Genomic DNA, 23,109 nt, shown 5'->3' with positions numbered 1-23,109 from the left:
CAACTTTACTGTTATATAACTATTTCATTAAATGTACATTTGACCGAGAACAATATGCCTAGTTTTATCCAAATGATTCTATTAACAACCGTTTCCACCTTTTTTTTCTATATTAAATGCCGTTTAATTTCTAACCTAGCCTAAGTAAAGTGACTTTGTTTTTTTAAGAAATTGCACATTTGACCAAATGGTTTTTTAGTATTATAGGCAGAAACCTAAATTTACAGCCAGCCAAAATTGTAAAATAAAAGTTACAAATTGAACTTGAACTTGCCATATTTAGATTGATAAGTACGATCAAGGAAAGGACCATTCGTTGAAGCTGCTGAGTTTCCAGTACTAAAGGTCCAGTCAAAATCATCAGTTGTATCTTGTCTGAATCCACAAACATCACTGTCTTCAAACCCACAAACTTCATTGTAGGGAAGGGGACCTGAATCAAAATAAAATTTAGGGCATATTTTAGTGAAAGTTATGATCACTTTAAAACTGTTAAGGTATCATCACCTAGGTCTTATATTTTTTTTTGTTAAAAATTGTATTTATTTTGATTTTTTTAAGATGCCATATACATTTTTTCCATTGATAATGCAAATCAAGTCTTAAGCTGGGTAAGTTATATAAATCTATGAATTATTAAATAACAAATTTTAATACCAAACAAATATCAAAAAAACCTTTTCATCAAGTCAAGTTACTTGTATTAAAAATTAAAAAACAATTCACATTTAACTGTTAACAGGTATTTTAAATATTAGCGTAAAAATCAGCCAACCTGTGCAGGTTTTGATCAAACCACTGACCATGTTGAGTTCACTATGTAAAGTTGTTGAGAAATTACTTCTACCATAACAACCTCCAGAGTAACCATTTGCACCAAATCTAGAACATTAGAACATTTAATTTTATTTAGTAAGACAATATTACATAATTTAACATATAACCTCATATAGTTTAACAACAAAATGAGTGCATATTCAAACATTAAATACAACAACCTAGATGTAATTGTAAAATATAACTGTTATAAATAGTTTTCATTTTTTATACAAAAGTCAATCATTTAAAAAAAAATTTTTAGTCATTTTTATGTTTTTTTTGTATATATTTTTATCCTCGATGTGGGAAAGTCAAATGCGCGACTTAAACATAGAGTAACATTAGTTACTCTGACCCATTCTCGAGTTGCCTGTGCCAGTTTGGGATATTATAGATTATAATTGCCCGATAGTTATACTGCTGATTAAGTGTTGGCTCAGCAGGAGTTTATACCGTTTATAGCGCCTTACACAATGGGCGCTACAGCATGAGGTCAGTGGGGATTGAACCCACAACCACTACACCACACTGCTGGTATGAAAAAAATACATACGAAGGTAAATGGAGAGTCCAGGCAGCACAACCATCAGTCACTAAACAATGATGAGCACATCGATCCATATCCCAACCCATTTCACCAAAGTAAAAAGTGTCTGGTCTGTTGTCTGTTTGTGGGCCACCAGTTATTAAGCCCCACACAGTATTGTAGTTCAAATAAGTATCATAACAGGCGTCAACTGTTAAAATAAATTTGCTAAACTTAAAAAAAAAGCAATAACATAAAATCCAATGGTAAATGTACATATATTTTCAGTTATAAACATATTTTTATTACCAACATAAATTTTTTAAGTCCTGCATTTTTAAAATTGATTACATATATTTCTTTATAGGACTGTACAGAAATCAAAAAAACTTTAAAACATATGTTCTAACAACTAACACTTATCACAAGTTCCTCCTTTAAAATAAACATCATCGATTGCAACTCCAGAATTATCGTCAAGACCCCTCATGCTTTCAAGCTCAATAGAATCAACACTAGATGTCTCTTCATCTAATGGAACATTAATCTTGGCCTAAAAATAAATAAAAACAAAAATTAAAAAAATAAATGCTAAAATTCATTTATATAAAAAATAAATTTAAAACTAAAAAAAAGTTAGGTTAAAATAAATATTCTTAAAGATTGCAAAAGTAGTTTTAGTACTTGCTATAAATAGAATACAATTTGCCTTTAATGTTCGAAACAAATAAATCAATTACTTTTATCCAGTCGATCCCCTGGTCACCACCTCTGCTCCATATTGTTTTTTTTGAAGTTCCCCTTAGATGTTTAACGTACATACTTTCAACTGTTGACCCATGCATGTTGTAGAAGAACACCATACAACGTTGACCATTGCCTGTATTAAAATTTCAGTAACGTTTTTTTTATTTGAGTATTTTTAAAAAAAAATAATTATTTATTCTTGATATAAGAAGGTCAACTTTACAATCTAAATATAAACCTTCCAGTATAAACTGCATTGTTTAAGACTGCCCAATAGTATTTAGGTTTGGTAGAAAAAGTACTTAATAATATCTTTCTTAAGTATGCTATGACATAACTGCACTTGAGATTAGTACCAAATAAGTGTTTTTATGTATATCGTTTAAATTTCAATAAATAATTTTTTAATTTAAAAATTTAAAATTGTAGTTTATCTTAAGTTATGATGTTCTATGTTAAATAACGCAAAGTATTCAAATAAATGCAGATATTAAAAGCTTACCGGTTGTTTGAATTGGTGGACCAATTAGGATGGAGTTTGAATATTGAACTAAACCAGCTCCAAGAGAGAATAAGAATTGTCCAGTTCCTTTGAAAAGTTCAAATTATTATAATACTAATAAGAAAGTATGTATCAATGACTTAATAACTAGAATTATAGTAAGCTGCATTTAGATACATTTGGTATGCAATAAATATAATTGTAAATGTACATAATGCCAAAATTTTCTATTATAAAATAAATACAATTTTGAAATTTTATTAAGTCTTAAATTTTTTTATTACTTTAGAAAGCTGCAAATTAAATTAGTTTTAAAAATTGTGAAAAATGTTTATTAACATTAGGCAATTGATACATTTACTCCACAATTCCAAAGCCTTTAAACCTTACCCAACTCAAACAAGGTTTATTTAAAAGTGAATGATAACAAACCTGTTGTATGGTCACCTAGTGGACCAGTATTAAGATTACTTTGTGCCCCACTTGTTAAAGCCCAGTCAAACAAATCAGATAAACTGTTTACCCAGCCACACATGCCAGATTCAAAATCACAGTTAAACCCGGGCACATCAGGTGTTCCTGGGGCTTGTGTTGTGGTAGGAGGCAGTGTGGGGTTAGGGGATGCACCAGGAGGAAAAATATTATTAGCACATTGCTGTCCAGCAACAAACTTAAGATCGTCAAGGGCAATATCACCAGTGTAACTCGAACCCACAATTGCTTCTATTCTTAACTAAAAAAGATAACAAATATATGATTTTTAAATGAAAGAGTTAAACATTAAATTTCACATTGTGATTAACAACTAAAACAAACTTATTGTATTTAAAACTATTTTTATTGATTTTTATCCTAATGTAATATCCCCCTTGCAGTCTAACATTGTATTATTTTTATAAACCTACACAATCTTAAAATTTCTTTTACCTCTTATTAATATTTAAATTTAGTAAATTGCTAGGTTGTTAACTTTTTATTTTTTTTAACATGAGGCCCTTATTAATTCATTCCATATGCTACAATAAGGAACAAAAAATTAAACTCAGGCCTTTATGTGGTTATGTCCAGTGCCTTTAACCATTATGTCATGCCCTAAGAGGTTATGCACACTTTTACAGTTTCTTGATTGACATAGCTACTTACATAATAACCAACTTGACTGTTGAGTGTGATTTGAGCATTTTTCCACGAATTGCCTTGTTCTTTAGTCAAAGTCCAAATAAGTAAAGGACTTGATCCCCCAGGCACCTCAAACCAAACATTTAAAGTTCCAGTGGTCGCTCCATACATATGATAGTAAAATGATAAACAATCACCTAAACGAACAAAAAAATTAAACCATGATAAAAAATTATCAATTTAATATGTATAATCAAATAAAACAGGCAAGTTTAAGTATTTTAAATGAACCAAAAGACAAAGTAGTTAATAACATAAAAATCTAATCAAAAGAAATTAGAATATTTTAATTACAAAAAATAATTTGGGATTTATTGGTCAACAATTTTTAAATCAATACATACCAGGGCCTATAGTTGGTACTTTTGTACTACTTATAAGACCAGCTGTATCAAGTAGAGAACTAGGTGAGCTGGTTTCCAAGAAAATGTAAATTCCATTTCCTGTTGTGTGGTCAGCAGTAGGTCCTGTGTTTGAACTAGAAGTAGTTCCCTAAAAAAATTTAACATAAAATTATGCAAGATAAAAATAACTTTATAATGTTTGTTACTATAAGCAATATTTATTTTGTAACTTTGCTTATAAAAGAGTTATATATTTATTTTAAGTATATATATACAGTTTAATTAAAAATTACCAAAAGTTTTAAAAGCATTTAAATGTGGCCAAATATAAAATAAAATTTCGATTTATTAAAATTGATGGGAGTTTTGGTCAACTCACAGCATTAAAAATCCAGTTAATGTCATCAGTTGTATCCTGAACCCAATCACATAAATCTCCTCTATCAAAGTTACAAGTACCAGGATCACAGCTCTAAATAATAACATCAGACTAAATAACTTTAACAAATAAACACTTTAAAACAATTTATAAGAAATTTAAGGTTATGATAAAAATACTTAACAACAAGTAACGTTGTAAATAAATAAAAAAAATTTCTATTTTGTAACAATATAATTGGTCTTAATAACTAAATTTACTAAACATTCAAGCATTGTACCATAGTTTATGTTTTTAAACAAATAATCTTTAAATAGGTATGCATTTTTTGTATCTCTTAGTTGTTCAATTAAACTGCCTCGATTTTTTTAAAAATGTTAAAAAACAATATAAACTTACCCCTTCATTTATAACAACATCGTCAATAGCAATATCTGATAGAACCCCTCCACTAACCGCCACAAAATTTAACTTGAAAGCTTCATTTGTTTGTTTTGTGATTACAAGTGATGTAACACGCCATGTATTACCTACATTTTTTAATAATTTTTAAACTGATTAAAATAAATATATAAAAAAAACAATTTTAAACAATTTAATATGTGATATTTTAATTTTTAGAAAAATAAATCACCCAAGAAAACTATTAAAATTTTAATTTAAATTTTGAGTTTTTTGTTATACTACAAAAATATTTTTTTTTTTAAATTTAAAAATATATGTAATATTTATAAACCAAACCCTAAAATTTTTACCATGATCTCCGACAGCTCTCCAAACCTCTTTAACAAAAGCATCACTTGATGTTCTGTGTTCAATAGAAAGATACCCCATATCACTACCATACATGAAATAAGCAAAATCCACACATATTGAAGTTCCAGTTATAGTGTACAAAGGGGTGGAGAGTGTGTGTTGTTGCCCAGCTGATGTGGCACCTCGTGCCACCATGTATGTACCTGAGTTTTAACAACAACCCTTTAAGAATTAAAATATTTGACAACAAATCTTGTTTAATAATTTAAACAAAATAATTTAAAAACTAAACTTTTATAAAATGTCTATTAGTAAAGAAAAGTAAATAAGATACTTTGAAAAAAAACTTTATTAAAAACTTTAGTAATAATTACATAGATGGTGTTGCAAACATCTAAATAATTTTGGACTTTATTAGCTTATATAAATCTTAAACACAGTAGCAGTTTCTGTTATATTTTAATATTGTTAAACAAAAATGTGAAAAATCATCAAATTATTTAAATTAACAACAAACCTAAGCCAGTCTGATAGGTGTTGTCCACAGATGGTCCTGTCGCCGAACCACTACTACTTTCACCATTTATACCAATCCAAGCATAAGGTGAAGTTGGATTATTCATCGTGTATCCACAATGGAGGCCTTGAAAGGAGCAAACATACACATTTGGGTCGGAGTTGGTGCATGGTCCAGGTGTCACAGAAACTGTATCAACTGCCATATCACTGTAGGAAAGACCTAAGACTCCCTCAAATGTCATCTGAAAAAAAGGATATTTGTTTGGTAAAAAATTCAGACCACCATTTTACATATGAACTAATGCATATGATGTATATTTGTTTACATAAAAAAAATTAACAGAAATTATTCAATTTTATTTTTGTGTTTAAAAATAATTTTTTTAAAATAAATATACATAAATTATTTAAATCAATAGGCTATCAAAATTCCTAGGCAGGATAACTATAAATCATCGCATGCAACTTTAAACAGCATTAAATACATCATAATTTTCTTAAATTTTTTTTAAATAAAAATCACTTACCTTAACAATGTCCTTGGTTTGATATTCCACATCAACTTTGTTCCAAATATTTCCTTTGTTTCCTGATCTGGACCAAAAAGGTTCAGCGGGTAAATCTTGTGAAGTTTGGATATAAAGGTTAAGTGTTCCCATTGTAGAGCCAAACATGTGGTAGTAGAAGTGAAAGCAGTAAGAAGCTGAATTTATACAAACTTTTATGATTAATTTTATGAAGGCTGGTTTTAAAGACTAAACATAGAAATAATATTTTTTAACCAAAAAAAGACTTAAATGCTTGGGCAGTGTATAATATTAATAATTAATATTGACCTATAATTAATCTGCCTTTTGTTTTTTTTTGCTTAGCAAAAGTTTGTACTGTACAGTGCCTTTTATACACAAGGTCACTACAACATAAAGGTATTGCTAAAACAAAGAAATCAGAATTAAAATACTATTTAAAGTCAAATTCACATTTTTGAATAATTTTTTACACAAATATTTTAACTTACTGTCGGGCGGCTGAGTAGCTTGGTAGGGACTAGTCAATATTCCGCGTTTTCCTGTACCCCCATTTGGTGTTGAACTCTCAATAAAAGCATAATATCCTGAACCTCCTTGTCCTGTAAACCCAAAAACAAACTTAGTCAAAAATGTGTGTTTGGACATAACATTTTATGATAATATATGTACTATGCACAAAATTTCACACAAACCTATATTACATAGTTATTAAACCAAACTTTTTCTTTGACTACAACCTAAGTAAGATATATACCTGTAGTTGGGCCAGTATTAGCAGAAGGTGTACCGATACTGTTTCTTGACCAATCAGCTAATAAGTTAGCATCATCAATTGTCCAACCACACCAGCCTACCTCAAAAGTGCAATCCAACGGAGCCGGAGCTAAAGAAAAAAATAAACCATTTTCAATTTATTTTAAATAATTTGTACCCTCAAATTTTTTAACATATGCCAGTAAATTTTGCAAAAAAAATTATTTTTTTAGCTTATAAAAAGCAATTTACGAGGGGGGGTAGTTGGGGGTGGAATTGCACCAGGTGGAGTTAGGGAGCAAGCCTCTTGGGTCCAAGTGATATCATCTATAGCAAGATATCCTGTAGTTGATGTTCCTAAATTTGCTTGAAATTCGACCTAAATAAAAATTAATATTTGTAAGCTGAAAACGAAATTATTACCGGTATACCTGTTTTATACATTTTCATATTTTATTAATATATAGGCTACCTAAAAAACCAAGGTACTATTATCTATAAAACATAGAGAATCATACAAAATATTTACACTATTCACTAGATCATTATTAAAACATACTTTTTTTGTTAACATAGAAAAAAATAAAGCCAATAATATATTAATTATAATTACCGTGTAATCAAATGTTGAACTAATTGGTATAGAAGCTTGAATCCATGAATTGCTAGTATCAATTCCATAAACCCATAATTCCACAATGTCATCTGAACTCTAAAAACAACAAACGAAATAATTGCATTTAATATAACATGTAAATCAAATACAATTTTTTTGAAAAATTTTAAGTAAATCAAAATTAAGTACTTTTGGGAAGAGATGTAATATACTAAAAAGAAACAAGCTTAACTAAATAAGCCTAAAATTTATTTAACAAAAAAAATACACAAACTTACAGTAGTGCTCTGGATAACTTTAATATTTCCAGCAGCAGTTTCTTTTATATAAAACCAAAATTTTAAACACCAGGTGGAGCTAGAGCCTTGAACTAACTGACTTCTTAGTGAAGCCTGATCTTCGGGTTGTAAAGTGCTCAATTGTTGTGCAAAAAGAAAGTAACCTTAAAATAATTGAAATTTATTTAGAAGCCCTAATATTAAATTAAAATTAGTTAAGTTTTTTTAATATTAAAAATTATAGAATTAGTTGTAAATTTTTTTTTAATTAAAATATATAAACAATGATTAATAAAAAAAATAAGCAACTTGAACAAAATTTTACATTTAAACCTTATAAAAACAAAACGTTTTTACCTGTTTTACCCAGATGATCAGTGTTTGGACCAAGCCCCTCCCCCGCTGATAGTTCCAACCAATCAAAATCATCTCCCACCCCAACATTTATCCAAGTACACATGTCAACCTCAAAATTACAAGCCACTATAACAAACAAAAACTTTTTTAAACAGTAAAAAAATTACAATTAGAAAAGCATAATAAAATAAATTCAATTGTCTTGATATGATGTTAACTTGCTACCAACATATACTCATGACAAATGTAATTTTTTAATGTTTATTATACATATATACGCTAATAAAAACAAGAGAAAAAGACATGTTTTAAATTAGGTATTCAATTTACAGAGGATGTTAACATTTTTCAATTATTGTTACATATACTTACAAGCATAGGGACAAGAATTGCTTAATATTTGAACATCGTCAATTGCAATATCACCAGCATAATTGGACCCCCTTACTCCCTCAAATATAACAGTGTAGTCATACATGGAGGGAAAATCAACCCTCATTTTGTGCCATTTATCTCCCTGGTCACCACTTAAAGTCCATCTTATGTGATCTACATCCCCCTTTACTTGCTAAAGTATAAATAGGACCATTTTTGTTTACACACAAGAATTAAAGAAACAATGTAATACTACACAATAAAAACTATTATTTCTGTAAAAGTTTGCAAAAGTTAAAGCATTGAAAATCATCACATTGAGCAAAAGTTTGTTCCCCCCTGCTTTAATGTTATTGCAACCCAACATAAGATGCAATAAACATTACTAGCAAGAAATCCAATAAAATTATTCATTTTAGAAAAGGATTGGACAATATATAAATATCATCAGTTCAAACATATTAAAAACTGATAAAAGCAACTAGTTTAACATAAAAATTTTAAACCAGAAATTGTAAGCAAGAAAAAACCTAAAAGGAATATATCTAAATTCCAACATTAATAATATATACATAAATATAAATTCATCAATTAAAAAAAAATATTTCTGAAACTTACAGCACGTTGAATAACATTGAGTGTTCCAATGTCGTTGCCATACATGTGATACCAAAACTCTACACAATGACTTCCAGTCTCATTTGCATAAACAGGAGACTTTAATCTTGCTGTATAACCTGGCAAAGGGCCTGTCATCTCAGTGTACATGTAATAACCTAAACAAATTTATATTTTTTAAAGTTAAAAAAATATTGATTTGTTATTAATGTTGCATTAACATAGTAACACATTTAATAAAACAAAGCATAAATAAAATTTTTATATTAATTTAATTTGTTAGGATAGTGTTACCAAAAAATGGCAGCAATATTCAAATAAACTTCAAATTTTTAACTTCATATTTATTATTATTCAAGTTCAAATCTTGACATTATTTTGTAAACAAATTTTATCATAAATTTACTAACTTTTCTATTTTCATTAAAATCATTAGTAAGCTACATGCTATTTTCCTCAATAGTTGTAAATTAGTTTTACCCAAAAGTAGTTTATTTAAATTAGTTATGTATAACAATACAAACCCTGTGCAGTTCCATAAGTATGATCAACTGAAGGACCAGTATCAATACTTGAAGTTCCAGCTTGGTCTCTTGTCCAATCAAAATTATCATTTGGAGCATAATCTTGAGTATACGAACATATAGAAGAATCCTCAAAGTCACAAAAGTGAATTTGAGAGTCCGCTAAAAAGGTTTATTTTGTTTTATTTTTTGCACATAGTTTGCAACACCACAATCTTTTTTTATTTATTATCTCAAGTCTAAACATGCCTTTGGCAGTTTTACTTTAAACGAATTGTCAAATAATTTATAAGAAGTTTGGTTTCAGCATTAAGCACAAACAAATAAATAAAAATGTTATATTTGTTAACTTACATCTTGAGCAAGGCTCATCTATCATAGTCACGTCATCAATGGCTATATCACTTAATCCAGATTTACCAACAGTTGCTTGAAATATAATCTAACAACAACACAAACATTTAAACAAAATCAAACAATGAATTTTACAGTCCTGCATAAAAAATAGGACCATATGAACAACAAAAAATTTGTAAGAATCATAAAGTACGAGAGAGAATTAGTAAACCCTTTAAGAAAAATGGTAAAATAGCAATAATTACCTGATAATCATTACTAGCATCCAACTGAATAACCCCTTCTTTCCACCGGTTTCCTTGGTCCCCACCTCTCACCCAGATTGGGTCACCAAGATTTGGTCTTGTTTTCTGGTGCACACTAAGACTACCAACATCTGAACCATACATATGGTACCAGAACCTAAAACATCTAGTTTGTTTGGTGCCATTGGAGTAAATGGCAGGACCATGCAGATAGGCAACATCATTGTCTGTAGATTTTGGCAGTATTTTAAAATAAGCTTTTAAGAGTTCAGGTTGTAATGATGTTAAGATCATTTATACAGTCCAAACACAGCATAACATCTATTCTCACCTTTAAACTACTTCTTAGGGCTCAACAAAAGTATGGCCAATTTGGTAAACTATTTAATAAACTTTTATTTTAATTGCTTAACATAAGATAATTTTAACTAAAAAAAAAAAATATGAGTTTGAACCTAGAAGTACCTTTTGCTGAAGTTGAATCAATGTACATGTAATAACCTGCAGGAGATAGAGTTGTGTGATCAATATTTGGACCTGTTGCCAATACCTGGTCTGGACCACTTTGTCTGTAAAATGTAATAACAGCAAAATATTAAACCAACATAGTTTAAATAATTAGGGCAAGTTGTCTGATTTAGTAATAACAGCAACCACAATTTTCATTAAAATTTAAAAAATTTAATAAATACCATTTATTGCATGGTTATATAGCCTTTTATAACATAATTAGCAAACTCAAATTTATTTAAAAACAAATATAGTTTTTACCTTTTCCAATGAAAATCTCCAGCAGAAGGGTCATCATACCAAATACAATAATTCGCTTCAAATGTACAATTGGGTGAACCGGTTGGTAGAGGGGCGGGAGTTGCATTCGGTTCTGGGGTGGTCGGACCAGTATTAGGAGGGGAAGCAGTCACAGGGCTTACATTGCACCATTGCTCAATAAACACAAGATCGTCAATTGCAGTCATTGCTAAAATAATATTTATTTTTGGTATTTATTGAGACTCAATGTGCAATTTTGTTTTAATTGCAAAAGTAATGTTACTGTGGTTATATTTTTAATTTAAATATCAAAAACAAACATCTGGGTAAATATCCACAACAAAACTTACCATTTCTATCAGACCCAACAGTGGTTTGGAGTAATATACGCCTGTTGTAAGAACTTGCAATTGGAACTTTTGCTTCAAACCAGCCATCAGTTTGATCTCCTGATAGTGTCCATAATAAATATCTAAAAATATTAAATACAATATTAGGTAAAAAAGAAAAACTACAAACTAAGTTTTATCATAGCTGACAAGACAAAATTAAATAAAATTTCTAAATTAAGTTTTAAAAATAATATGTAATAAGTATTACCAGGGACCCAATGATGACTAAAAACAAACCATTGAAATAAAGTTATGAAACATTTTTTTGGTTACAATTACCTTGTATATGTATATATGTAAAATATTAATAAATATGGTTTTAAATAAAGTTAATTTACCTTTTTCCTGTGTTTACACTTTCCATGTAGACATTTACGTTAGCTTCAGTCCCAGTCATGTAATAATAAAAACCCAGGCAGCTGGCACTGTCGGGTGAGGGGGGTAAAGTCTCACTTGCCCATATTGCCTTTTCCCCGGTTTTACGACTTTGATAATCAATATTCAAGTAAACTCCTGTAAAGTATAAATTAAATAGCTTTAATAAATGTAATGCTTCTTAATTGTCCCCTTTTTTGATTTAATTTAATTGTATAATTTTATTACAAACCTGAATCAGAATTTGTGGTGTGGTCAATTCTGGGACCTCTTGTTTCTCCAGCATATTTTCCTTGCTCTTCTATCCAGTCAAAATTATCTTGTAAGTTGAAGTTGTACCATAAACATGGGTCGGGGTGGTCAAAGTCACACATCTGATTAAAAATAAAATAATTTTTAATCTCAACTTAATTACTTGTTTATTTATTACATAACACAATGTTATGGAGTTATCAAAAATGATGCATTGTTTATGAAAAAAACTATACACGTTATATAAAACTTTTTATAAATATAAAAAGTATAAAATATGACATTAAGTTAGAGCTCTAAAACTTAAAAATCAAAATAGTAGGTGTTTTTTATCTGTTATGCCAAATTAATGTCTAGATTTTATCCACATTTTTAGCAAATCATTTTTTAAATACTTATTATTTGTGTCTTGCACAGTTATATGGTAATGTTTTAGTTATTTATATCTTGTCTTCAGATTTAAGATTTAATTAAATTCTTAATTTTCACTAAATCTCAAATGGTACAAAAAGTAATTTAAAATTGTTAACAATCCTTAAAAAACATCAACACAAAATCAAATATTTTTACCTGACTACAAGCCCCGTTAATAATAAAGATGTCGTCAATAGCAATATCTCCTGAAAAACTTGTACCAACGGTTCCTGTTTAAAAAATTTTACGCAATGATAATCAGTATTTATAAAATATACAGAACGGAAAAGATGGTAAAAGAATATTGCGTAGATTAAATGAATTGTAAATGGGTTTATTCAATTCAGATTTTTTTAATATAAAAAGTTTTAAATCTGCTTTTTCATTGTTTATTGTTTTCTAAAAAGTAAAATATATTTTTTCCTATTGAACATATCAAAATTAACTAAATGATAATTTTAAAAGTTAACAAAAATTCAATGAACATTAATTATTTTCTACCTGTTATCATAATCTCATAAATATCGGTTGATGATATAGTTGCTTGACCCAACATCCACATATTACCTTGATTGCCCTCACGATGCCATAAGGGAAGACCTTAACAAAACAAAAAAAAATTGTAAAAATTTAAACATAGGGTAACATAGTTTTTGTTACCACAACACAGTTTCAAGTTGCATTTAACTTTAATCTATAGGCTAACATGAAAGCAGTTGATATATAATATTTTACATTTTAAAGCATTCTAACTACAACACCACGGTCTTACTTTAAATAACTAAACAATTCAAAAATTTGATGTTTTATTATGCCATACCAATTGTTATTCCATGCACCAAGGAAATGGACAAACTGCCTGTGGTAGTACCATACATGTGATAATAGAATTGCAAACATTTGCTATCTTGTGAACCTGGATAAGTCGGTGAATACATAATAGCTTGGTCACCAACTGTCTGTACAGACACAAAATTAAAATTTTATTATTTATTTTAAATCAAGTAATTACTGTAATCAAAATACCTTAGAATTGCTTAAAAAGTAACATTTTTATTGTAAACTAGTACTTCTACAAATAAAATTATTGTCTTTGCTTAACTATTGTTTTTGCTTAATTACAATGTAAATAAAAAATGTTTTGTAATTATAAAAATGCAGATTTCAGTAAAAAAATACAAGGTATGCAATTATATTTGAAGGTTTTTGGAAGTGTACCTGTGGACTAGATGTCTCAATATACATGTAATAACCACTTCCTGTTTGGTATGTGTGATCATTCGGGGGACCAGTTTCAAGTGAACTCGTGCTACCAGTTTTACGAGCCCACAGAAAGTCGGCAGTGGCATCTAACTCCCAGTCACAAATCCCACTCTCAAAAGTGCACATTCCAGGTAACTAAAATATTATATATTTATAGTTTTTATTTTAAGCTACCTTAAAATTCAAATTCCTTGCATATGTATGTTAATAAACGTACAATACTACTTATTTTTTAATTGAAATTAAATTAATTTAAAGATGATATGGTATATTCAATAATCTACAAAAATAAAAATACATATAAAAACATTAACATCTTTGATTTAGCTTGTTTTATTTTAAAAAAGGCTAAAATAAATGACAAAAAATAACTATGTCCTCTAAATGTGACCTACTCTACAGCGACTGTATAAAATAACTTTGGTATCTTGACCTCTGACCGATTTGTACATATTAACCTATTGGTAAAGATATTTTTTGACTCTGAAGAGGTTAGAACTGTTATTGCATTCTTAAGACAAGAAACTTACTTCTGGGCAATTTCCATTAGTAAAATCAATATCATCAATTGAAATATCAGAACGATCTCCATCCCCAGTCACTCCTTCAATAACGATGTTATAGTTGGCAGTTGTTTTTATACTTATCTAAAAGGAAAACCAAAAGATAAACCCTATGCACAAAATTACTAAATTCCGGTTACAAGCTTTTTGTATACTTTGTTACAGTACACTGCTATACTCTGTACAATACACAATATGCTGCTAGCATTAAGTATATACCAACATTTTACATTAATAGAAGCATAATAAAAGAATATGAAACCTCTGCTGGTTTCCACCATTTTCCCTGTGTGTTATATCTTGCCCAATAAATATTTGGAAGATCTTCTCCAGTTTTGATGTAAACATTAAGTTGCCCCACATTGGAGCCATGCATGTGATACCAAAATTGAAGACATTTTGTAGCTAATCAAATTAAATTGAGTCATTAAACTTTTATATAAATATATAAAATCTTATTTTGCAACCACTATTTGCCATAAAAGAATAAATATTTATTGAAACTAGGATAAAAGCCAATAAACAATCCAGTTAGCCTTTAAAGTATTGGCATTAGATTTTTATTATTTAAAAAAGCAAAAAAGACTTACAACCACCAGTAATAACAGGAGGACTAATAAACTGAGCAGTATCCTGGGCTCGGGTTGGGAGAGAGCTTTCCACAAACATGTAATACCCTCCAGAACAATCTTTTCTAAACCCTGATATCTTGTTAGGCTCTGCCACTTGTATTTCAGTTTCATTGGACCTGAAGTGAAATATTTAATATTAAAGTAAAATATTTTAATAAAAACAGCCTACACAGTCGTTAACGAGAGTTAGTATCATCGCAGAAGGTTTTTGGTTTAATTATCACCGCTTTCTTATCATAACCTTTCTTCTAATAGCAACATCAAACTTATTTATTTTACACTAAAAATATTCTTTGCTAACCCCATTAAGCTAGTTAATGGCCAAAAAAATAAGGTCAATAATATAATGTAGATATAACAATACTTTATAACTTTCTATTGTGCGTATTTGTTGTTTCTAATAATGAATTACCTTCCATAACAGTAACCAGCAAATGCCCCATTATCTTTTGTGTTAGAGTAAAAAGTATAAGCTCTACATAAAGGTTGGATGCTACATTCAAACTCGCATCTTCCTATTTCCTCATCCTTAAAACTAAACAAATTATAAAAAATTGATAAAATCGAGTAATAAAAATAGAATTTTTTGTAAATGATTCTATATACATATTACGTCATAAGTTTAAAAATTTAATCTAATATTTACAGCAAAAATAAAACTATTACAACAAATACAATAAAATAATAGTATACTACAAATTTTTGTCATGTCACAAAGTATATATGGCGTTTACCTTATTATATAACTTGCTAATTTTAAATTAACTTACATTCCGAAGTTGAACAGTGTTGGTGGATTACTATAGTCAGGTTGACTAACCATACCAAGCACTGCACTTACACCAGCATATCTATCATAACACACATCTAAAATAAACACAAAATGTATTAAAAACTAATTGTGAGTTTAAATAATATTAAATTTTAGTTTAATGTGCAAATTTTAAGGAAAATTGAATTAGAAAAAAAATAACAATGTTTATTTATACAATAAACTACTTACTTCCATGAGTATGATCTCCTTCTGGTCCAGTATATTCAGAATCAGTTGCACCAGAATGTCTTGTCCAATCATTTTCATCTCCCTCTCTTAAGTTCACCCAACCACAAATATTTTGCTCAAAATCACATTTAAATGAACCAAGATCTAACAAGTACAGGTAAGAATAATCGCTCTTTCATTATTGGCAATGTTTAAAAAAAAAACATATTTTTTTATTTTTTTATTATAAGAATTTTTCTTTGTAAAACAATTGCGTATCAGAACATAATCATAAAATAACTTTTGTTTAACTGCCCCAGTCTTGTAGTGCCTAAGTACTCACTGTTAGCCCTTTATCTAAGAATGCTTTAAATAAAATATGAAATGACATGCAGAACCCATTAAATGACGCCAGTCATAATCATTACATTATAAACAATATTTTAAATTGTATATAGTAAATTACATACACTATTCACATGGCAAAAAAACATTTCAACACAAAGTAATTTTTTTCAAATAAATTACCTTGTGTAATACTGAAGCTAGCACTTTTAGCAAAATTGCTGCTCGCATCATCTGCATCAATTCTTAATCTATAACTTAAATGTCGTAAATATGTGGTGGGGTAGTTAACTGATTGGAACGCTGAATATCCCTAAATAAAAATTATTTAGCCATTGTTTATCTTATTTTACCAATTGTTGTTTGGTAATTGATTTTATCCGATGTTTAACTGTTTTTCAAAACTTAAAACCTATCTTATTTAATAATTATATGTTTTTTTGTTTTAAAATAACAAAAAGAATGTTATTGTTCCAACTTAAAAAGTGTGATTTTTACCCAGTTATATCATTAAAAAATAACAATGAAATAACGTACCGGGAAATACTTGTCATCTAACCGATAAAAACTTGCATCATTCCTGAACAAATCAGTGCCATCAAATGGTTGCAAGAAGATTTCATAACCATAATGTCTTAAGTAATATTTCGGACTTGTCTCAGATTCAAATGAAACTGTACCAGAAACGCCTGCCAGTCCTTGAGTAACGACGAAAAATCTAAAAAAGCATTTGATAGTTTAAAACTAGATTAATAAACTAAAATAGTAAAAAAAATACAATATGTTAAAAGAAAAACTTTTATGACAAGTAACTCCTGCTTTAGTTCCAGAAAATCTTAATAACAAGTTAGAAAAAACATAACAAAACGAGAAGGAAAAAATAATGTTCAGGTTTAAGCTGTCAAACCAATGTAAATCAACAATGCCAATTGTACAATTAATATGTTATTTAATTAAAAAGTTCTTACAGTTAAAAAAAATACTAATCACATGACTTTATTAAAAATACTAATTTTATTATATAACACCAGTCAAATTTTATTGCATTAAGAATGTTGATAATTAAATTAACCATAAAAATATTTGTGTGTTTATTAGTTTATAAAACTGTAAACATGTTTTATTAAATACAAATAAAATTACAGAATAAAGTATGCCTAATACATATTTATTAAATAGTTGAAAAAAAACTATCTATAAAAATTAAAAATTTCTACCTTTCCCCTTCTCCTTGAACCATGTAAGCTTGATCTGTGTTTTGAATTCCAATTTTGTATGTGGGAAGATTGTATGAGTAAATATGATAAGGTCCAGTTAAAATTTGAGTTGCATCAATTGGTATACCTAATTAATAAATGTTTAAAGACTTTAATAATATTTAATTATTTTAAGGTAATAAAAAAGTGCAAAAAAAATCAAAAAAAATCTTACCAATTTTAAGTTTTAAAGGCATTAAGCTTTACTACTTAGTATGACAAAGTAAAAAGAAAAATAATTATGAAACCTTAATTTCAACAACAATTTATCATGTTAGTTCTTACTATCACAATTCTCTTCAGTGATTGTAATGTCATCAATAGCTATTGCTCCTCTATCTCCAACATAAAGATGGGCTTCTATGTCCAACTTAAAAATGAAAAAATATATGTAACTTAAATTTAAAATATATTACAGAAAGCTGTTCATTTTTTTAGTATTATTAAGTTCATCACAAAACAGAAAAAAACAAGTTTATTTTTATAAAAACTTTATGCATAATAAGGTAATAAAAAAATGCAGCACAGTTACAATTTATCTATATTAAGGCGTTTAGAAATTAAATAGTTTTCTACAGTAACAAAACATACCCTAAATCTTGAATCAGAGCTATTTATAGCCACTTGTCCTTGCAGCCACTGGTCACCGTTGTCACCAGCAACTCTCCAGATTCTTTGACCTTCTGCATCTAACATCTCACTAGTTCGTCGATATCTGATGTCTATGGATCCAATATTGTCCCCGCCTACATAATACCTGCATATAAAATTCATATAAAATTCATATAACAACATAATGTATAAATAGGTGTAATAACAAACATGGTTAAAGTATATAACCTTTCTTTATTACAGAGTGCCAAAATAGGTAAATGATAAAATATAATATTATAATGTATAAAAAATAGGGATACTCGATCCAAGTATCAAGTTTTTTCAAGATTCAGGCTCGTCGAATATTTTTTATACCCAGCTGCCGAATCTTACGTATGTACATTGAATTAATTGTAACAAATTGAAAAAGATGTTTTTTTTATTTTTTTTTTAAGTTAAACATGTCTGGACAGGTTTGCTTTCATTGCCGAAGCAACGTTTGTTGTAATTGTAATAATTGTGTAACCATACAAAGCTTATAAGATGAGAGTTAACGGTTTGCTGCTTTTATATTTAATTAAAAATGACATCTAAAACATTGTATGTGTGAAATCATACGAGCAGCAATAAATTTAACGTTGCTCAATTAATCGCATCGTTGCGTTTAAATCTACCAAATGTCCAATTTTGGGCAAATCATCACAATGAGCGCCCTGCCCTGCGTTGTTTAACTTAGCCATTTCGTTGTGTTTTTGCCCTACTACATGTGTTTTATTTTAGCTTTTTATTTCGTCTGAGGTTGTAGTTTCCCCATTGCAAAATCATTTAAAGTTGTGGTAAAAATAAATAATAAAATAGTTCTCTTATATTTGAATTACACAGGCTTACGCTTATTGACATTTAAATTGATTACGTCATAGCCGAGTACTCGGATTCAATCGAATCTTATTTTTAATTACTCGGATTCGACGAATCCGAGTAATTTTGATTTAGTCCCATCCCTAATAACAAACAGTATAAATGAACATTGTGTTGCAAAAATATTTGAAACATGTATATATAGTATTTTATTGGTACATAGAAAGAAAAATCAACTTATTAACTTACCAAAATTTAAGACAGAAATTTAAATCAGGTTTGCTGGCTTCTATTATTTGAGAAGTAATTCGAGTTCGATCATTTTTTCCTTGTCCAGCAGGAAGTGCATACAAAAACTTTCCTAAAATTATTTATTATAAATTATTTTTATTTAATGGTTTAGTAAATAAATGAATAAAAAACACCATAAACCTAATGAATTCTATTATTAAAGTGGAATTTAAATGACATAAAAAAGCAATCAAACGCAGAAAATCATAAAATGTTTTTAATTATTGAACTAATATTAAAATAATTTAATATTTAAAAATTTAGTTATATACAGCATAATTATATAGAATTAAGAACATATTTATACCAAATATTTTAGTTTTTTAATCTAGGCAAACCTGTTCCAGTTTGAGTGGTGTGATCAACTAAAGGACCATTTCCATTTAGCTCATTTCCAGATCCCAACTTCCATGCAAACTCAACTAAACCATCTTCACTCCAATCACAAAGATCATTTGACTCAAACGTGCAAGCTCCTAAAAAAATTTAAACCATTTTTAAAAACGCCTTTTGTTTTATTTAAATAAAGGTTTTGTTAAACTGTGTCAGCTTCATATATATAATACAACCATATATTAATTTTGTCTAAGCAATTCAAAGTTTAAATTTTTGGTTCTTATGTTAAAGCAATAAAGGCAACATTTATAAATTGGTTGCCATACAATATTAAAGGTAAAAGAATCTTGGCACAAAAATTTAACAAGCATTTTTTTTTTAACAATTATCGATAAATTTTGTAGTTTATCAATTAGTAGTTTACAATCCTTTAAAAATATTAAGGATCTTAAAGTAAAAAAAGCATGGCCGAAAAATAACAAAAACAATTGCAAAAACCATTAAGAATATATAATAATATAACCTATAATAAGATATAGAGTGTTAATAGAGTGTTTGTCTATCATTATAAAAATATATTTTAAAGTATCGAAAAAGTAATAAGATATTTAGTGACAACCGTAAAGTTAAAATGCTTTTATGTCAAATACTCTACCTAAACTAGGACAAGTTGTCTCCATAAGGGTGACATCATCAATTCCAATATCTCCAGTGAAATCAACTCCTATAACACTCTCAGCTACGAACTAGAATAATTGTTAAAATTTTACCCGAATTAATTTCAATTTCTCTCTATGTTTAACAAATATAAATACATTAAAAATACTCTTATTGTATATATATATATATACAACTTATTCCAAATATTTTAATATGCATAATTTTACAAAGCCTTATGATGTTAAGTAATAGTTTACACATAAATCTTATACAATAACATAATTTACTTAAGTATATATTTGTAAATTTCATAAGGTCTAATTATTTAAAAAAACCAGGAAGACAAATTTATTTTCAAACCTGCCATTGCCCAGAACTTCCTGATGGAACTGGAATTAAAGCCTGATACCAATTATTACCTTGGTTTTCATCTACATACCACGAGATTGCACCAAGATTCCCACCAGAAGAAGGCGTATACACATTAAGACTGCCTGTAAAATTAAGTAAAAATATTTTAATATATATAAAAAAGGTAATTTTTAAATGATCTTTTAGAAAAAAAATATATACACCTTTTATTTAAATAAATAATTCAAATTAAAAATAGTCTATACTTTAATTTAAGAAAAATGTCATTTGTTGCATAACTTTTATTTAAGTAAAAACCTTAATATTAAATTAATATTTAATGTTACGAATTAAAACATTTAAATGATATTTACTATTATTTTAGTCAGATGACAGTACACTTTATTATATTTGAACATTTATACACATTTAATAAACTGTTAAATGTGCACTTCCCAAATGATTAATTATTGGACTTTATTTTGTGACCTTTTACTGTACTTTTACTGAGTAAATAAATGTTGATAATGTTTAAAGGGTCAAACAATGATGATTACTTAACAATAAATCAATAATGCTGAAAACATTTTCAATATTACATAACAAATTTACAAAAGCAACAAATACAGTAACAATAAATTTTTGTAAAAAATAAACATTTAAGAAATCTTTCATAGAATAACAAAAAGCAATTTAAAGCTTATTTAAACATACCAATTCCTTTTCCATAAGCATGATACCAAAACCTCACACAAGAACCAGAACTCTGATAGCTTCTTGGAGTAAAAAGAAGGCGACCTTTGTTGCCCAAAACAATTCCTGTTCCAGAACTGGTTTCAGTGTACATATAATGCCCTAAAAATATTCAAAATAAATACCTTTTCTTTTAATTATATTTATCAAAATCCTTTGAAAATATTGAATTCTTATTATTCTCAATACTTGCACTCAGCATAATCACATAGGGTCTTTATTTGAATTCCACTTCTTTGATGTCATATTATTTAGGATAAAATAATACAAAATATATTTTTAAAAAAATTACAGCTTATAATAGTCTAAGAATAAGATAACCAAAAATTGAATATACAACTTAGAACTGCAAACCATATGTTTAAATGGCTATTAAGTAATTATAAAACTGAAACTGGGTAATGAAAGTTACTCCTTGTTCAAAACGTAATGTTAGGCTTTTTTCAAGAAGTTAATACACATTAAAGTAATAAAAACTCTCTGTAAGGTCCAACCAATTTTTGCGCAGCAGACCCGCACACAACAGACAATGTGACCAATGTTTAAATCGGTTAAGTTTAACTGATGGGCGACGTAATCACTGTTCCCCAAACCCAATTAACTAAAATCATTTCAAAGCCTACCCTGCCGTCTTGTGTGGTAGGCGGTAATTCTGTCCATTATTCACGTGTGCCATGCGGTAAATCGGTACTACTGCTTTTATCGTAACCAATTTTGGTTGTATAATCTAACGTTTTTAAGTCCGAATATTTATCCCAGCAAATCGCACTACCCATACATTATAACATATACTTTTTAGTTTATATTTCTACTTATCAGTTTGTTATCTACATTAACGTTCAATAAAATAGTTTTTATATCCCGGTATGAAATATAATTTCAAAACTCGTGTTAAGAAATTCTCAAAATACAGTCATGCCTGTTTTGCGAAAACTATGTCGAGCAGGAATTTTACCCGTTTATTTTTAACAAAAAATTTTTTCGTTAATATGCGTCAATGTATCCCTGATTAAAAACACCGCACACAATTAGAAAAAAAAATTAAATTTGTAATTTTTGATGCCAAGGTCGTACTTGTAAAAGTTAAGCATACTTTTAAAAAATACACAAACTTATGTTGCATACAAACTAAACAAATCAGTACAACAGCAACAATTGATAAGAACTGGTAAATATTAAACAAATTAAAGTAAATAAATTTTACATACCGGTCGAGTTTCCGTAAGTATGATCATAGGTCGGGCCAGTATCTATCGATGACGTCCCACCAGAATGTCTCGTCCAATTATAACTGTCCGTCATTCCTTGAACAAAACAACTATCCGGGTCGGTTTCGAAGTTACAAAACAAATCTGAACAATATAAGTTACAGCACTTTTAAATATAAAAAACGAATTAGTTAAAAACTAGTTGCTTATTAGTATATAAATTACAAGTACTATTATATGGATAAAAAATGTTAGTTAAGAATGAGCTAACTTCAATTTTATACCTGCTGCATGTATTTTACTAGCGTACAGAGCAAGGACGATTATGACGTATATCGTTCCACTCAATGGCATTTTAACGCTTGGTTGCGAGGTCATACCCAACCTCA

General features: G+C 28.4%; 1 protein-coding gene across 1 annotated transcript in view; it reads right to left on the bottom strand.

The window, feature by feature from the left end:
* LOC145742425 (MAM and LDL-receptor class A domain-containing protein 2-like) overlaps positions 1-23,074 on the bottom strand; it is a 99,600-nt gene extending 76,526 nt beyond the window's left edge. The window contains exons 1-52 of the mRNA XM_082560203.1: positions 23,005-23,074; positions 22,721-22,864; positions 21,474-21,614; positions 20,769-20,902; positions 20,404-20,494; positions 19,751-19,888; positions 19,371-19,482; positions 18,261-18,426; positions 17,955-18,039; positions 17,631-17,757; positions 16,951-17,131; positions 16,597-16,726; positions 16,090-16,233; positions 15,857-15,953; positions 15,499-15,621; positions 15,045-15,202; positions 14,717-14,859; positions 14,422-14,538; positions 13,847-14,026; positions 13,449-13,587; positions 13,130-13,228; positions 12,785-12,858; positions 12,195-12,336; positions 11,926-12,100; positions 11,546-11,667; positions 11,196-11,403; positions 10,890-10,993; positions 10,425-10,651; positions 10,177-10,264; positions 9,823-9,984; positions 9,299-9,456; positions 8,678-8,873; positions 8,306-8,431; positions 7,949-8,112; positions 7,668-7,766; positions 7,307-7,433; positions 7,056-7,184; positions 6,790-6,900; positions 6,299-6,474; positions 5,770-6,013; positions 5,252-5,455; positions 4,896-5,026; positions 4,497-4,589; positions 4,118-4,265; positions 3,738-3,910; positions 3,027-3,327; positions 2,595-2,681; positions 2,086-2,225; positions 1,763-1,898; positions 1,373-1,556; positions 776-882; positions 275-433 (exon numbers count right to left, since the gene is read on the bottom strand). Coding sequence (XP_082416329.1) covers positions 275-433; positions 776-882; positions 1,373-1,556; positions 1,763-1,898; positions 2,086-2,225; positions 2,595-2,681; positions 3,027-3,327; positions 3,738-3,910; positions 4,118-4,265; positions 4,497-4,589; positions 4,896-5,026; positions 5,252-5,455; positions 5,770-6,013; positions 6,299-6,474; positions 6,790-6,900; positions 7,056-7,184; positions 7,307-7,433; positions 7,668-7,766; positions 7,949-8,112; positions 8,306-8,431; positions 8,678-8,873; positions 9,299-9,456; positions 9,823-9,984; positions 10,177-10,264; positions 10,425-10,651; positions 10,890-10,993; positions 11,196-11,403; positions 11,546-11,667; positions 11,926-12,100; positions 12,195-12,336; positions 12,785-12,858; positions 13,130-13,228; positions 13,449-13,587; positions 13,847-14,026; positions 14,422-14,538; positions 14,717-14,859; positions 15,045-15,202; positions 15,499-15,621; positions 15,857-15,953; positions 16,090-16,233; positions 16,597-16,726; positions 16,951-17,131; positions 17,631-17,757; positions 17,955-18,039; positions 18,261-18,426; positions 19,371-19,482; positions 19,751-19,888; positions 20,404-20,494; positions 20,769-20,902; positions 21,474-21,614; positions 22,721-22,864; positions 23,005-23,074 — 7,414 coding nt within the window. The remainder of the gene's footprint in view (positions 1-274; positions 434-775; positions 883-1,372; positions 1,557-1,762; positions 1,899-2,085; positions 2,226-2,594; positions 2,682-3,026; positions 3,328-3,737; positions 3,911-4,117; positions 4,266-4,496; positions 4,590-4,895; positions 5,027-5,251; positions 5,456-5,769; positions 6,014-6,298; positions 6,475-6,789; positions 6,901-7,055; positions 7,185-7,306; positions 7,434-7,667; positions 7,767-7,948; positions 8,113-8,305; positions 8,432-8,677; positions 8,874-9,298; positions 9,457-9,822; positions 9,985-10,176; positions 10,265-10,424; positions 10,652-10,889; positions 10,994-11,195; positions 11,404-11,545; positions 11,668-11,925; positions 12,101-12,194; positions 12,337-12,784; positions 12,859-13,129; positions 13,229-13,448; positions 13,588-13,846; positions 14,027-14,421; positions 14,539-14,716; positions 14,860-15,044; positions 15,203-15,498; positions 15,622-15,856; positions 15,954-16,089; positions 16,234-16,596; positions 16,727-16,950; positions 17,132-17,630; positions 17,758-17,954; positions 18,040-18,260; positions 18,427-19,370; positions 19,483-19,750; positions 19,889-20,403; positions 20,495-20,768; positions 20,903-21,473; positions 21,615-22,720; positions 22,865-23,004) is intronic.
* Between the last annotated feature and the right edge of the window lie 35 nt (positions 23,075-23,109).

The sequence above is a fragment of the Corella eumyota genome, chromosome 2 (genome assembly GCF_963082875.1).
Source record: "Corella eumyota chromosome 2, kaCorEumy4.1, whole genome shotgun sequence".
Classification (NCBI taxonomy): Eukaryota; Metazoa; Chordata; class Ascidiacea; order Phlebobranchia; family Corellidae; genus Corella; species Corella eumyota.
This window is presented reverse-complemented; position numbering and strand designations above follow the sequence as displayed.